General features: G+C 42.6%; 1 protein-coding gene across 2 annotated transcripts in view; it reads left to right on the top strand.

The window, feature by feature from the left end:
- kiaa1549la (KIAA1549-like a) overlaps nucleotides 1-14,976 on the top strand; it is a 73,561-nt gene that overhangs the window by 12,482 nt on the left and 46,103 nt on the right. For both annotated transcript variants that reach the window (XM_037450825.2, XM_037450823.2), the window contains exon 2: nucleotides 13,227-13,841. In XM_037450825.2, coding sequence (XP_037306722.2) covers nucleotides 13,227-13,841 — 615 coding nt within the window. The remainder of the gene's footprint in view (nucleotides 1-13,226; nucleotides 13,842-14,976) is intronic.

Below are 14,976 nucleotides of genomic sequence, written 5' to 3' on the forward strand. Positions count from 1 at the left end.
TTGTGAAGAGATTGATTTATGTATTTTTCCAACCTCTTGAATTATGAGACACACAAAACGAATAAATCTTTTTCTGTTTGTTTCACAAACTCCACTACAACCACAGAGAAAACACTATCTATAATGCAAGTGTGCAGCACCAAACAATAGTCTGACAAATCAATAATGCAGCCCGGATGTATTTGTGGCTTTACTTTCGGTTGGCCTCATTCCGGGGACTATCGGGTTGCAGAGGCTGGGTCGGGCCACTAATGAAACGTTGGAAAGGTTCTTCCGCACCATCTGAATAGTACTCTGTACCTGTCAGGTTATTTCGACCCGTGTGCTGCGAAATTGAGTTTCCAAGGCTGCACAGAAGTGATCGGCCCATGACGCAGTGGGCTCTTCCTCCCTGCTTCAAAAGCGGCTTCATTTTCTCCAAACTCTTCTTTTATAATGTCAAAAGTGCTTTGCTTTTCTTCACTGCCTGTTCCGCTACAGCGACTCACTCTTCTCTCTCGCCTCCTGCTTTATTTACACCCTGTTTAAACTTTGGTTAGCTGGATTCTTTAAAATATTTCTAGTATATCCAAATCTTTGCCTGTTAGATGAAGGAAGAATATCCTGGTTTGGTCCCAAGGTCACAAAACTTAAAGTGTTAAGGTAAGCTATATGTTACTTGGCAAGTATATTACAATAAGTAACTTAAACACTCTGTTCTCCAAACACTCCGCCAACCATCAACCTTCTCCCTAATTCCTCCTACGCCAGCATCATAACGACCACGCCCACTGGAGGCAGCCCATCCTGTGCTGAACTGGCGCTAGAAGGGTACCTGGGAGCATCCTAGAGTGGCCCTAATCCGTGGGGCCACTCCCCAAACCACCGTGCTGAGCATTTGGGCGTCTGAAAAGGACAAACCATTTGAAACCATCGGAGAAACAAACAAGAAGTCAGTAACATCTGGCAAATCTCCTTATGGTACCAAAAACAACCGTGCACGGGCACTTCCTCAGCGCGCCGACATCGTGGCTGTCACGCATGAAGGGAGGCCTCAGCAGAAGCAGGTTGGCGAAAGATGGGATTGAAGCTGGCGTGTGTGTGTGTGTGTGTGTGTGTGTGTGTGTGTGTGTGTTCTGTAAGTCTCTCTGTGCTCCTGTGGGAGTAGTCCTCTATTTACCAGGTTTGTACGTCTCGGCTGTGCTGGTTGGCGCTTTAGTTTGAACGAATGCATGTCTGGATTTCTGTGTGCGCTTGTCTGCGGTTTGCGTGTGTGTGTGTGTCACTGTCTGTGTGTGCTAGCAAAAATGGATTTAGGCAAATGATGTAATAGTTTCTGTCCCCCCTCATGCCCCACATGAGCTAAAGGCCTCGGAGTTCACAGATGAATAGTGTGTGTGTGTGTGTGTGTGTGTGTGCACAATTTTCTATCAGATGCATTGTGTACAAAAAAGATTGGAAAGTAATCAGCTTAGCAAAACCGTAATCCCTAATTGTTTAAAGTGCTGCATCAAAATGTGATCTTTAATGTACAGTGATGTATTTGAGGGTTTTTGTTCATTCCTAGAAGGAGTGTGTGTGACCTCAAAGGGAAAGCTCTGATCGCCAATAAAGATGGATTTTATCGCCGGCCAAGTGGTCTGCATTTAACAAGTATTGCACTCAATAAATTAAACAAAGACATTTACATAACCAAGGGTGAAATCACTTTGTTCTGGAGAAAAAAATGGTGGAATCTTTTATTCTGAACCTTTGTTAAGCTTGTCAGTATTTTATTGGCCCGCTGCATTGCAGTCACCGAGCTGCTCGATCATCTTCCTCCTTACAAAGGCAAAGGAAATGTGTTGAGGGCCGTTTGTGAAAATACAAACAGGCTTACGTTTTGTTTGGATAAATTGAATCATATGACCCACGGTGCAGCGTTTCCAGCAGAGTAACGGATTAGAACCCATTTGATAAGAGAAATAATCAATGGACCTTTGCTGCTCTCATTTGATACATCTATGTGTTCGGGGACCAGAGCCAACATCCTTTTCTTTGGATCAAATTCATTAACGTTCCTAAATCTTTAAAGATGTTCTTCATTAATATGTGTCTTACAAGGAATGCAAAGATAGTCTATGATTATACATTTGGCTTAAAGCTTCTCAAGGTAAGCATACTATGGCATTATATATCACAGTCCAACACATAATTAATCTTAACATATCATATTTCATGTAACACAACACATCTCGGATCCATTGGCAGTTTGCATGACGACCCCCAGAATGCCCACTTTTATAGAGTCAGTGGGTTTGCAAAACTGTGTTTGTGTTCGAGACGGTTTGGACAACACAAGGAATATTCTGCATGACCCCAAAAACCAACAAAAGACAAGGTATAGGGACGTTTTTCCAATCTGAGTTGGTTGATGTTTTTGGGTTGTAGATTCTTCTTTTTGGCTTTTGAGATATGGGGTCGGAAAAAGTAAACGGCAACTGCATCATGAAATATTAAACTAAAATTCAACAGAAATACCCCCTGACTACTTGGTGTATAAAATACACAAACCCAGAATTCTTGCAACCTTTTTATCTCAGTTTCCCCTTCGGCAGCTATATGCACGATACCCGTGTGGATACACAAACAAATCCAGGATGCCAATCTGATTCAGTAGTGTTAACACGTTGCACAGATGAACTACAGCTCAAAGTGTAAAAGTCAACCATCACATATCCTGGGGATTGAAACAAAATACAATGAAATTAAGGAACAGCACTGTTATAAGCATAGAATGTACCTCTCTCAATGATGTGCTAATGTAATCTAAAGGTTTTAATTTACAAACATCAAGTTTACCAAATGTTTGTTTCCTTTCCACGCGTCGTGACGGGTTTCACTATTACACAATGTTCGACAAAGACTACCTTCGAACCAAACAAAACATCATGAAAACGACAGCTTGAGAGTCTGGAGCAGAGCCAGATTATTCGGTGACCCGGTCAGAGGTGACCGATGCTACGTTGTGATTTTACCGTCTGTTTTAAGGTGGTGGACGGGGGGACTTAGGACAGTATCCACTAAGGCTTTATCAGCAAAACCACTGTGTGTCTAAATATGCAACAATGTGTTTGATATCAAATGACAAAAGCTCACAAAGGAGAGGATCCTTTCAATACTGTGGAAGCTGTGAATATGATGTCAACAATGAGACACAAAGCGATTGAAAAGTAGTCCTTCTACTTTTTAAAATTGTCGCCATCAAACACATTCAAACCAAGCTCCCCAAGTTCCATAAAGCTCTCTAGAGTTGTTGCCTTGGCCTCAATAGGCTCCTTGATCTACCTGGATGGGCCTTGTGATCTTGGCTGAACCCCCTATCTTCTCTGCGTTTCATCTCTCTAGTCCCATGAGAGGCTTCAAGGTGATCCAAACTGTTTTTGGTGAAGGCTTTCAGAGGTCTTACACAATGTCAAACATGCGTGTGAGTGTGACCACGGGGAAGACGAGCAGAGCCAGAGTAGTGTTTCATGTCGGTTTGTGTGAAGGGAGCCGTGACCTCTCAAACACTACAGAGGTCCATTTCGGCCACCGAGTGAAAACGTGAGTCTTAGTGCATGCTGCTTCTGCAACTGGCTTGTGTCAGTGTGTGTGTCAGTGTGTGTGTGTGTGTGTGTGGTGTGTGTTGGAAGACCACAAGTGAATTGCGGTCTGCGTATGTGCACATAGGCCGCAGCAGCCCAAGACGACTCCCCAGTTCTGTTCATGCTAGACTGGCTGACCCACCGAGCGCCCCGGAGCTGTCACATGACCTCGTCCAGCCAGTCACACGAGACCCAGCCACGAAGCAGCAGAGAAGAGGCGCCGCGCTGCCCTCTGCCCGCCTCTGTGCGTGTGCGTATGTGTTTAGTCTTAATTGTTGCTCGGCTGCATGCTTCTTGCCTCACTGATGTTGTGTGCTTGCAGAAGCTCTCAGGTCAGGCTCTGTAGGTACCTACATGTTCTTCACAATGATGATGAATAATTTGTCGCTACAATTGATGTGCAATGTGTAAGATCTGGCCAGAATTCAACATCAAACAAATTTGATGTTGAATTCTGGCCTCAATCTTGTGATATCACTTGTTTGCCCCCAGTTTGTTCTCAGTATTCATGTTGAAGGTACAGAATCTCTGTACATTTTGTTTTCAAAGTGTTAAGATCAAGACCATGAACTTGTGTTTACAATGTTTTCTAATGGAGTAAATCAAGTGAGACGTAGAGTCATTTTGTCATAGACTTTTATATCAGACCTTGTTTGATAACTGGAGGAGTCACCCCCTGCTGGTCAGTAGAGATAATGCAGTTTTTAAGGCACTTTACTCTGCAGAACTGGGATTGATGTCTGATTCTGAAAAATGTAAGGCCATGTGGCCACAGCGTCTGTGGCTAATCTCTCTTTAACTTACTCAACCCATATAGAAGTTTATAGTTATTAGTTAGTTATTACATATTTTTTGTGAAACACTGCTTGAGTAATACATGTGATTCATTGGAAATCATTGTGGCTTCATGCTGAACATGAAGGTAATCATACACAATACACAATTATCACCGTGAGCCAATGCGCTGCTGATGTACACTCGGCACCACAATGGTCTTTCCCTTTGGCTAATCAGCAAGAAATCTGAGTGAATACAGGGTTCTGAACAATATACTCTAACAGCTACCAGGACAGCATGTTAAGGCCTCGGGAGTAGGTAGCACAGCCAGGCAGCCGAAACACTGCCCCACACTGCCAGATGCCTAACAAGGAGCAAAGCAGAACCGAGGCGGTCTGCCAGGCAGCCGGATACTAACCGGCCGATAATAGACACCCCAACAGACTGCCTTGTATCCGTGTACTTACAGGCACCCCTACAGGGTGACATCATTATTCCTTTTCCGCCAAGTGACATTCCTGACATTTCTGGATTGGAGTGTAATGAACATCTAACACCATCTGTGTGACACACCAAAGGACTACCAAAGGTGCTGTTGCAACTGAATCACTTTGACAGCAGTTTGCATGTTTTCATTTTCAAGAGTTGGTAAAATTAATTTCATTGCGGCACCATTAATGCTCATCCGCGTGTTTTAAATTAAAGCATCAATGTAATTCATTTTTAATTGGTCGCATCACTAATATTAAACTATTCCTGTTACAGTCAGAGCTGGAACCAGAAAACGTTCAGATGAAATTCAAAATATAGAGATATATAGAGAATTTTGTTAATTTACTATAATGAAGATTTATGTCACACGTACAATTCCAAACTAAATTCCTCAAAATAAAAAAGTCTGGCCATGCTGTTTTTTTAGTTTTGAAAAAAACCAAAACTGATGCTTGGCCACCTGGAAAACCACCGTTAGCTATCCGTTAGCGCTGAGACACACGAGCTATGGTCGGTACTTGTATTCACGTTGACTCCTTTTTGGATTTTGGAGCATTTCCAGAGTCAGGGCCCATGTTGTACAGCACAGTTTAACACTACTTCTCACTGTGTGTTGATCTTTTGAGTCCAATAATTCTGTTTCCATAAATCGATGTGTGTAAGCAGTCCATCTGTCGTCATTTGTTTTATTATTGATATATATTCTCCTTCGGCCATAATCTATTCCTGTCTTCAATGTTCACACCTCACGCTGTCTGAAGCAGTGATGCCATGCTACACAAAGGATGGAAGTATTTATGTAAGACGCTTAGTTGGGTGTTGAGCCTACCGACTCTCACTGAGCCCTTTTGGCCTCTTACATCAAAGAGTAGCCTCAGGTCTGAATGTTTAAAACATTAGAACTAAGCATTTAATATTTTACAGCTGACACTCATTATTTTCATCACCACTGACCCCTCTGATGAATTCCATAGTGACAACCTAATCAATTATTACCTTTCAATAAATTTAAACTGTTTTGTTTCTGTTTATGGGCCTATTCATCGTTTCTCTCTGAGCCGTTGCCACAGTGTGATAAGCCCTTGTACGCGTTTTCATCCCCCCATTAAAAATAATGTCCAAACGCTGCATCTTATGATAATCTGTGGAAATGCAGGTCAAAGCTGCCACTGGCGGCGGGAACCAAACCCAAACGGCATTTCTGCTTGTGGTGACTTTTTGTGTTCCGCCCCCCCCCCCCCCCCCCACGCCAGTCCATCCACAAACACGATTCATTAATTGATTTAATAACTTTTCAACTGAATATTATAATTATAGCAATCTTCCTTTTTACAATAGGATGTACAATTTTTCAGAAAACATGTCAGTATTATGCGAGTGAACGTACCACTTGTACAGATTATCCTCAAAATACACTACTTATATTGTGATATTTATTGAAAAGAACCATATATTGTAAGTGTATGAGAAATGGACGTGGACATCATTTGTGGACAGTCGTCATGAAGCCTCAAGTTCGGGAATTTTTCCTGTCACAATTCCTGAATAGAAGCTCACTCCACATCTTTCATGTAGATGGATCCAATCAAATTTGACTGGTCACAACATCCGGTGACAGTGTACAGGTATCTGTACTGTGTGAGTGTTGCTTTGAATGTGCCCGGTGAGGCATGTCACAGAGCGTTGTTCTAAGGCGGTCGGACAGAGCAGTTGAGCGAAAACAAACCAGGCAAAGCGGGGACTGAAGACTACGTCTTTTTACCGGGCCAAGCGGAGAAGTCCAACAGGCAGGGTCAGCGCGGGGAAGCCAGTCGGAGGTTAACCACAGAAAGTGATGCCATAGTGCAGATAATGACCTGGCTATAAGTGAGTTAGTGACTGATGTTTAAATACTGAGGTGAGTAGGTGAGAGTGATGGAGCTAATGAAGAGGATGTAGCTGACCGGTGCACTGAATGAGCTGATTAGGTGAGCGACATGGAGTGGATGGCCCATTTCAATGTCCCCCCCTAAACATGTAATCAATCTGTGTTCTGTCTGCCCTGAGGGGCAAATCCCTTTCTAAAGGTCCGTCATCAAAATTAATCCCAAAAGATGGTTCAATTAAAATCCAACGTTTTTTTTCTCTAACAAAACCCTGCGTGTACCCTCAGGTACTTTATTGACGTCACATGATGAATGGTTTAACGACATCATTTCTTTTTTTGAAGGTTATATTTGATTTAGTTGTAGTGTCTCTCTGATTCCGACCGATAATGATATATTTAATACCCAGCAATAAATTTCTATTTCTGACAATCTTTAATTATATCTTTAATGTTTCTGTGTACATTTGGCTGAAGGCACATTGGTTATCTCATTTTTAACGTCACATTGCAATGACTTTAGGCAAAGTCAGCATCCAACGCTGACTTACGGAAAGGGTTCATAGAGAGCTCAAAATGTCTGCTAGAGAGCCTCAAACACATGGCGGTGTGAGAGCCACACAACCTCCCGCAAAGTCAGCGGGAGCGCGCCTCGAAGATTTGGAGCAGGCCTCTGAGAGCAGGGCTGTGACACGGGATGCAATAAAATACTTTGAGACAGTCACATGAGTGCAAGTGTACACCACAAGGCTCGCCTGTCAGTATTGACTGACATATTTTGTATCGTGGAATAAAACACAAAAATCAAGGACCTTATTTCAGGGACCATTGACGTCCCACATGCACGGTCGAACGCTAATGCTAATTAGCGATCCTTGCTGACTAACAGACGCATTTAATTTAATTCAAAAAGCTCCCCAGGCTGACTACTATTAGTGCAAGTCCTTGAGTAAGGTAATAACCAAGAATGTGTGGAATGGTTGTGACTGTTCCTTTGCTTCTAACAGTTGTTTTTATATCGACGCGTTTTTGCGCTGACAGCATACAACGTCGTTGTTCCGTTTGGATGCCGCTACAACTCGTTCGTTTGACTAGTATGCTGACAGCATACTAGGGGGGGGGGGGGGGGGGGTAGGGTAGATGGCCTTGACGTGGTCAGTGTGGCCACCCCTGATCTAGAGCCATATAAAACCTTCTTTATGTTGCCTGCTATTGGTCCATCCTGTCTGATCCTTTTCTCACAATCTCAAACACTTATTTGCTGTCAATGCGACCAGTCACAGGACTCGCAAATGTCAAACTGATGCCAGTAGGAACCTTTCATTATCATCCATTGATCTGTTAACCATCCATCCATTTGACATTGCATCAAAAATGCTCCCTGCCTCTTGCCTCCACATAAAAAGATGGATGCCCTGAATAGTTCAAGGAAGTGGTAATATGTCCACTCCGTTGGTAAATATCACCGCTGTTGGACAATGCCTACTGGCTTGGGACCATCCTCACTCCCACTCCCAGTCTCGTACAACATCGTTTGGACTTGTTACCAAAACTCCCACTCTAATCACAAATGCTCTCTTTTGATGGGAAAACATTTTCATTTAATCACACAGGCACTATAAAAAGGATCAGGTTATTCCATCTGCCAACACCTTTTAAGGAAATGACCTCCATATTAAATCATGCCTTTATTGGCAGCCTTTTCGAGGTTGGCACACTAATATACAACAATGTCCCCTATCGAACAAGCTTAAAACCACGGAGAAAAAAATCATTTTCTTGGTGAAGAAAGTTTATCTATTAAACTACAAAAGGATATTCGTCCTGGTATGTTGTGGCAGGTGGATTTCATAAGTAGACAGGTGTTTGCTTAACAAACTAAAGGTGTGTTAGGTTATCTCTTCTCATCTTCTCGTGTTTGTTTTTAGGCCACATAGATGTCAACCATAATAAAAGTTGCCCAGCTGGCAGCTTTGTGAGGCTTTACCAAAGTATGCAGTGTTCTGAACAAATTGTCAAATTACGAGTATGTAAGTTTGTTCTTTTTCTTTTTGCAAACCATTGATATTAAGTTATTATTTTAACACTAACCAAGATTTTCTTTTTAACCTTAAACAAGTACATTTTGTTTGTCACTGCACAACATATAATGGGCTCTGTCTTAGTTCAGCATGTTAGCATGAACACACTTGATACTTTTTCAGAGCTTTATGGCAATGCCACTCGTTTTGTATTCAGTCATAATTAAAAGTCCAATATCCATCCAAAAGAATCAATTTCCGCCCTATGACCAACATTGTCATCCATTGAGTGTGGTGCAAAAAATATATTTTGGTAATGGATGTGGAAGGATTTTTTCAAATTTTGACAATTTCATTAACACTCAATTGGGATGCTGTCAATCAGTAAACACTTTTTATTTTTACATCATCTCATTGAGTTTATGATTTGGAATGGTGAAGAAATATTTTGCGCCCATTGTGCTCTATGGCTTCATTACTTTCCAAAGCTGGAATAATGTGTGCCAGTACCTCTGTTTTGCCTGGACTATTAAGGTGAAAATATGGTGTTTTCTTCTTTTTATGGTTGACATGTCCTCTGGACTGCAGACAAATCTCGTAAATTAGACTTGACCGTCTGAAAAACCTTGCCCAGTACAGCTCAACGACGTAGATTAAGACATGATTTATATGTCATCTGGCCTGTTTGATAATTACTATGACGAGAACATGCCACGATTTGGCTAGATGGCTCATTCAGCCAACCAGGCTCCTGACTGAGTTTCTGGGAGCTGAGGACCAGCTGGCTCAGCACCATTCTCACACTTCCTAACCACCTGTCCTGCTCAACTCTGCTTGGCAGAAAGGCACACTACACAGGACTGAGGACAGAACTGCCATGGCTATGGACCGGGACTGGGAATTAGTAATCTGATTGGTCCAAAATCTGGCAGTGTCCTAGCAAGGCTTTACGGGGTTGTGTTGGCATTTAGAGAGATTTAGCAAGGCACCAGTGGGCACAATGCCAGCTGGCAAAGCGCATTGGTCAATACATCAAAATGACACTAGCCTAAAGCCTTGTAAATGGCCAGTAATGCTTTGAGCACCATTTCTATGTAAAAATTCCCATAATCGACCATAAGCGGGGTATTCACACACTGAATAGGCATAAAAGAAGAGGTCTGTTTTTGTCCAAATAGAGAAAGCAGGTCATTGCTGCCCCAATCAACATTTATACATATGTAATCTACCCTTTTCTTTTCTTCCAGCCATCCAGTGAGTCCATATTTGTTCTCAGTGGAGGTTCTTCTATCCTAGCGTTTTGTCAGAGGTCACATATGTTCCTCTCAGTCAGAGCAGGTGGCTAGCTGTTGGAGGAGAACATACTCAAAACACTGCTAACAGCTTTGCAGTCCATCCCCCATTCATCGACCCATTCATTAACACTCCCATATATCCATTCATCCTTTTATAACTTCTTGCAAGCAAATGGTTTCATCCACACACGTGTTCATTGTCTTACAGAGCTAATGACTATCGAACGAGGGGCCCCATTATCAGATTTATATAAGACAAATATACACTTAAGGCAAAACTAGATAGTGTATGTGGTACAAATACCACAATAAAATCCATAGAGATCAACTAGGTTTCATCTCTTTAGGGAAGTGAGAAAGGGTTCAGTTGTATCAACCGGCTGCCTCAAAATGCAAAGGAAAGGTGCTTCAAAGCTTCCACCATGAGCTCCTCTAGCATAGGAAACACTGAACCTTCCTTTACGAAAGGAAAGAAGATAATCCTACCCCACAATTCCTTGCGAGTGGAACATTTAAAGTGACGCATCATTTGGCCGTCAGAGAAGAAACGATCACGACAGTCAAACCAGGATAATATGTTCATAAGTTCATATTATCATACTATCTCCATAACTTGTAACTACCTACTATATTGACAATGCAATAGCTTTGTTCTCTATGTGACAATCCCTTGGTTTCACTTTTATATTCCTTCTTTAATTTCAATTCAAACCTTGTTAATAAAGTAACGCTTTTAATCAGGTTGCGTTCTACAAATTCATCAGTCACAGAACAAAATTAGCATTGGCATTTGTATGGCTTTTGATGCTTTGCACGTGGTAGCTTTTTTGAAGCTAAAGAGAAAAAAACATTTGTGGCAGAAAACGAAACTGCGCTAAAACATCCTAAAATAGTGCCTTGGGCTGAAGGGAACCGCACACTGTAAAAAAAATCTGTTGAAAATACGGTAAAATACTGGCAGCTGTGTTTGCTAGAAATTTCACAATTCAAAACTTTGTGTAACGGCAAATAACTTAAAAATGATGGTCCTTTACTGGTGGCATGGTGGAGTGGTGGTTAGCACTATCGCGTCATGACATGGAGAGCCTGGGTTTGATTCCACTCTGTGTCTGTGTCAGTTCTTCCAAAAACACTCTCTGACGATTAGGCTAATTGGTCACTCTAATGGGGATGCTACTTTGAATGGTTGGTGTCACTCCGAGTCTGTCCCCTCCCCCGCAATCCACCCTGTCTGAAGGATACGCCTCCTTGAAGTTGACTTCCAGCTCTACAAAACACCTTTTCAAACTGAAATTTACAGTGGCCAAAAGACCATACTGTAATGTGTTATGTGTCAACGCAAATTAGCATTAACAACTTCATAATATTTTTGTTTTTTAATAGTCACTTGCTGCCAAAAAACATCCCGTAATGTCTAACACGTTGACGCTGTAATTTTTACGATGGAGTTCTAGCCCAGTTGCCAGTATTTCACAGTTTTTTCAACAGATTTTGTTTTTTACAGTGCAGTATCAAATCAAAACTCAAAAAGAATTATAATTACTTGTGAAACCATTCATATTAAACATAAGCTTTTGATGCATTATATATATACAAAAAAAAGGATTAGTGAGGCTTTAATATTCCATTGGTGCCAAATACCAAAGCTCTGGTGTAGCGCAGAGAGGTCTACATATTGTCCATGGTTTTAGGACTGTGACAGACTATCACACTATAAATAAATTGATGTTCCCAAATTGATTGAATGCATATTAGCAGCATTTATTCCCTTTCACAGCAACATCTGTTTTGAAGCAAGCTGCCGAGATAAATTACAGCAGAAAGGCATGTGGCATTTCAGATAAGTTTTAACAAGCGTATTACTGTACTGTACTCTCCCTGCGGTGCACAAGTGTCATTTCTAGCTTGGTCCTTTTCTCCTTCCTCGAACTGACAAATGGAGCACTGGATGCTGCTACTCACACACAACACTGACCAGTAAGAAGCTGACGTTTGAATAGACCAAAGGTTCATTTCCTCTCTGGATGGCATTAATGATATGGCAGCCTATGGCGACAGACAAATTGCTCAGTGGTGGTAGTTAAAAGCGAGGTGCTGAAATGTTTAGCAGGTGTTCCGAGGATATAGAGCAGCTAATCACAGAGCTGCTTCCGTAAAGCCCCTCTTGTTCAGAATTACTGTCTTTTAATTAACCAATCCTCCACGGAGACTTGGGGGAGCGTGGGAAGTGTGTGACGCACAGTAAGTACTTCTGAAGGCTGAAATGAGTGTGTCCATGGATCAAACGGAGGAAGGTAAAGAACACTCCCCTTGCGACATATACATTGAGCACTGGCAAAACCGGACATCAGCCTTGAGTGACGCCACAAACAGAACCTCTCCTCTCTGCTTCAGAACAAATGAGCAGATGGAATAAAAAGTGCGTCACCCGGTCAGAAGGTCAGCCATATTTTCTATTTATTTTGTAGTCATTCTCATCGTGCAAGGTGCCTTTGAGAGTGAATGTATCGGACGTTCCCTCAGTTTCAGCCACATCAGACAAGACGATTCACAGAATGAAGATAAAGGTTGACGTGAAAGGCTTTGACTAAAGGCCAGGCATTGGAGGTCAAATAGAAGAAAAAATAACAAAAGACTCCTTAGACTTGTCAATGTTTCGATTGAACTTTGCTCAGAAAATATACATCTGTTTCATCAATATTGGTCTGGGAGTCCGGGTGGTTGTGGATGCTCCAGGAATAGGACACCCATGGGCTTGCATGGCTGACCTAACGGATTAGATTAGAATCTGTGAAATCATAGCTGATTAGGCTGTATATGTGTGTCCTAATTTATTCACTCTGGAACATCTAAATGAATTCCCTATGCTTCATCCTCTAAAACATAACTGACCTACTTTAGACATTATTAGAATTTTTCCGCCATCACATCTTTTTCATTTTATCCCTTTGAATGAGTGTCTGTGTATGTGTGTGATAGACAGGAATTGAAAAAGAATATGCATGTGTGTGCACAGTGAGTATGTTCTCATGATGAGTGTTTAAGATCAGTCTATATGGAATGGACACATGGTGAACATGATGAAGCTTCTTTCTGATCCATTGTGCAGATGAGTCAAAAATTGCTCAGAACCCCAAATTAAACCCTGTTTCCTGTGCCTCACATCTTACAGCGGATGGAGGTCACCACGTGTCTGTGGGACGGCCTGTCGTGGCCCTGGATCCCGCGGCGCCCTCCATCCTCTCAGCCACCACCCTGACCGGAGACTCAGCCGGGTCCAATAACCAACACGCCCAACCCAGACGTTGGCCAGAGGATAAGGTTTTTACTGAGACCCGAGTTTGGACCGAAGCAGAAGTGGCGGTTCGCGCTGGGGCAGATGGCACGGTCTTTGCGGAGACCTTGGCCAAAGTTGGGGCTGAATGGAGTCCCGTGGATGAGGGGAGGGGAGGCCTGGCAGGCTCGCCCAGGGACCCGGCCGCCAGGACGGAGCGGCAGAGGGAGCAGGCAGCCCTCTCATCGCCCCCCAAAGGAGGGATAGCGCCGCGAAAACCTTTAGGGCTTCTGTCCAAAGCTGCTTGGACCAGGGGCACCTCTTCATCCTCATCCAAGGCCTCCTCTTCCTCATCCTCGTCCTCAACCACAACAAAGGCATCCTCTTTGCCCTCCTCCTCTTCCTCATCTTCTCCAGCCAGCAAAAGAGACAGTGAGACAACAAGACCAGACAACGGGTCCCTGGCCGCCACCAACAGCAAGTCCTCCGGCAGTAATAGCAGCTCCAGTTTGGGTATGGTGCAGGGTTGTTCTGTCATGGGAATCAATTTCAAATTTGAATTTCATATTCATATATGTGCATTTAAAGAGAGTTGAGGGTACTGTCTCTTTCTGGGCCTTTCTATACCCCAAAAGCTTCAGCCTTTAGTCTTGTAGCACAACTTGATGGTTAAATAGACCCCAAGGGCAAATATACAACCCTTTGAGATTCCTGCCATACTAGTGCTGCAAACTAGTTTGATTGGAAAAGAGTGGCCAACACTGAGCTGGGTGCTACTAGTTCCAGAAGATCTACCAACCCTTCCTTTAAAAACAAGTTGGCAGGAAACTTAAATGTGATAACATCTAGTAGCTGTGTAGAAATGAAAACCCTGCTTTTACATCAAAACCTCATCATCTCATTTTGACGGTCAACCTTTTCAAACCGAATGAATTCAAGAGGGTTTGCTACACGGCATAAGGTTGTTTTTCACCGCTATCTTTACAATGTTATTTTCACCCTTTGCTATCATCATATCCACCTAAGCAATCCCCGTCTTCATTCACTACTTATCATGATCATTTTGTCATTACCTTTTCATTACGTCGTCATCATCACCGTCACCTCTGCCCTCGCGTCATGTCCTGTCCTGCTCTGCTACTTCCATGTTTCTCCACTTCCTGCCGCGCCATCTCCAAAATAAAAATGACATCAGACACAAGGTAACTCCTCCACGTATGAAGCTAATATCACGTGGATGAACATTCCCCTCACAGCACCATACGTCCCCGTGTGGCGATGCGAGGCGGTATTTGGATCCCTCTCTGTCTGAGAGGATTGATTGCCTGCTACTTGTTCTCTCCAGCCTCCTTTACAGCCCTCATTGACATGCATCTCATTTCTCCGTGTTAGAGACCATTTAAAATTGATTAAAAGACTCCGTTGACATTGAAATGCTCATCGCATTTACACATTAGAATGGATTTCTATTTCCTACGGGCATTTTAAACTGCTGCGTTCGTCATCTCATGTTTTTAAAATTGATGATGGTTGAATGCTAAAAGGATCTTTGCTTGCATCTTTGATGCATTTACACACAAAATGGGAGCCGGATGAAGTGGTTCATTAAGTTCACAATAATAGAACCTTTAGCTTGTATGCCATCGTC

Source organism: Pungitius pungitius, chromosome 6 (genome assembly GCF_949316345.1).
Source record: "Pungitius pungitius chromosome 6, fPunPun2.1, whole genome shotgun sequence".
Taxonomy (NCBI): domain Eukaryota; kingdom Metazoa; phylum Chordata; class Actinopteri; order Perciformes; family Gasterosteidae; genus Pungitius; species Pungitius pungitius.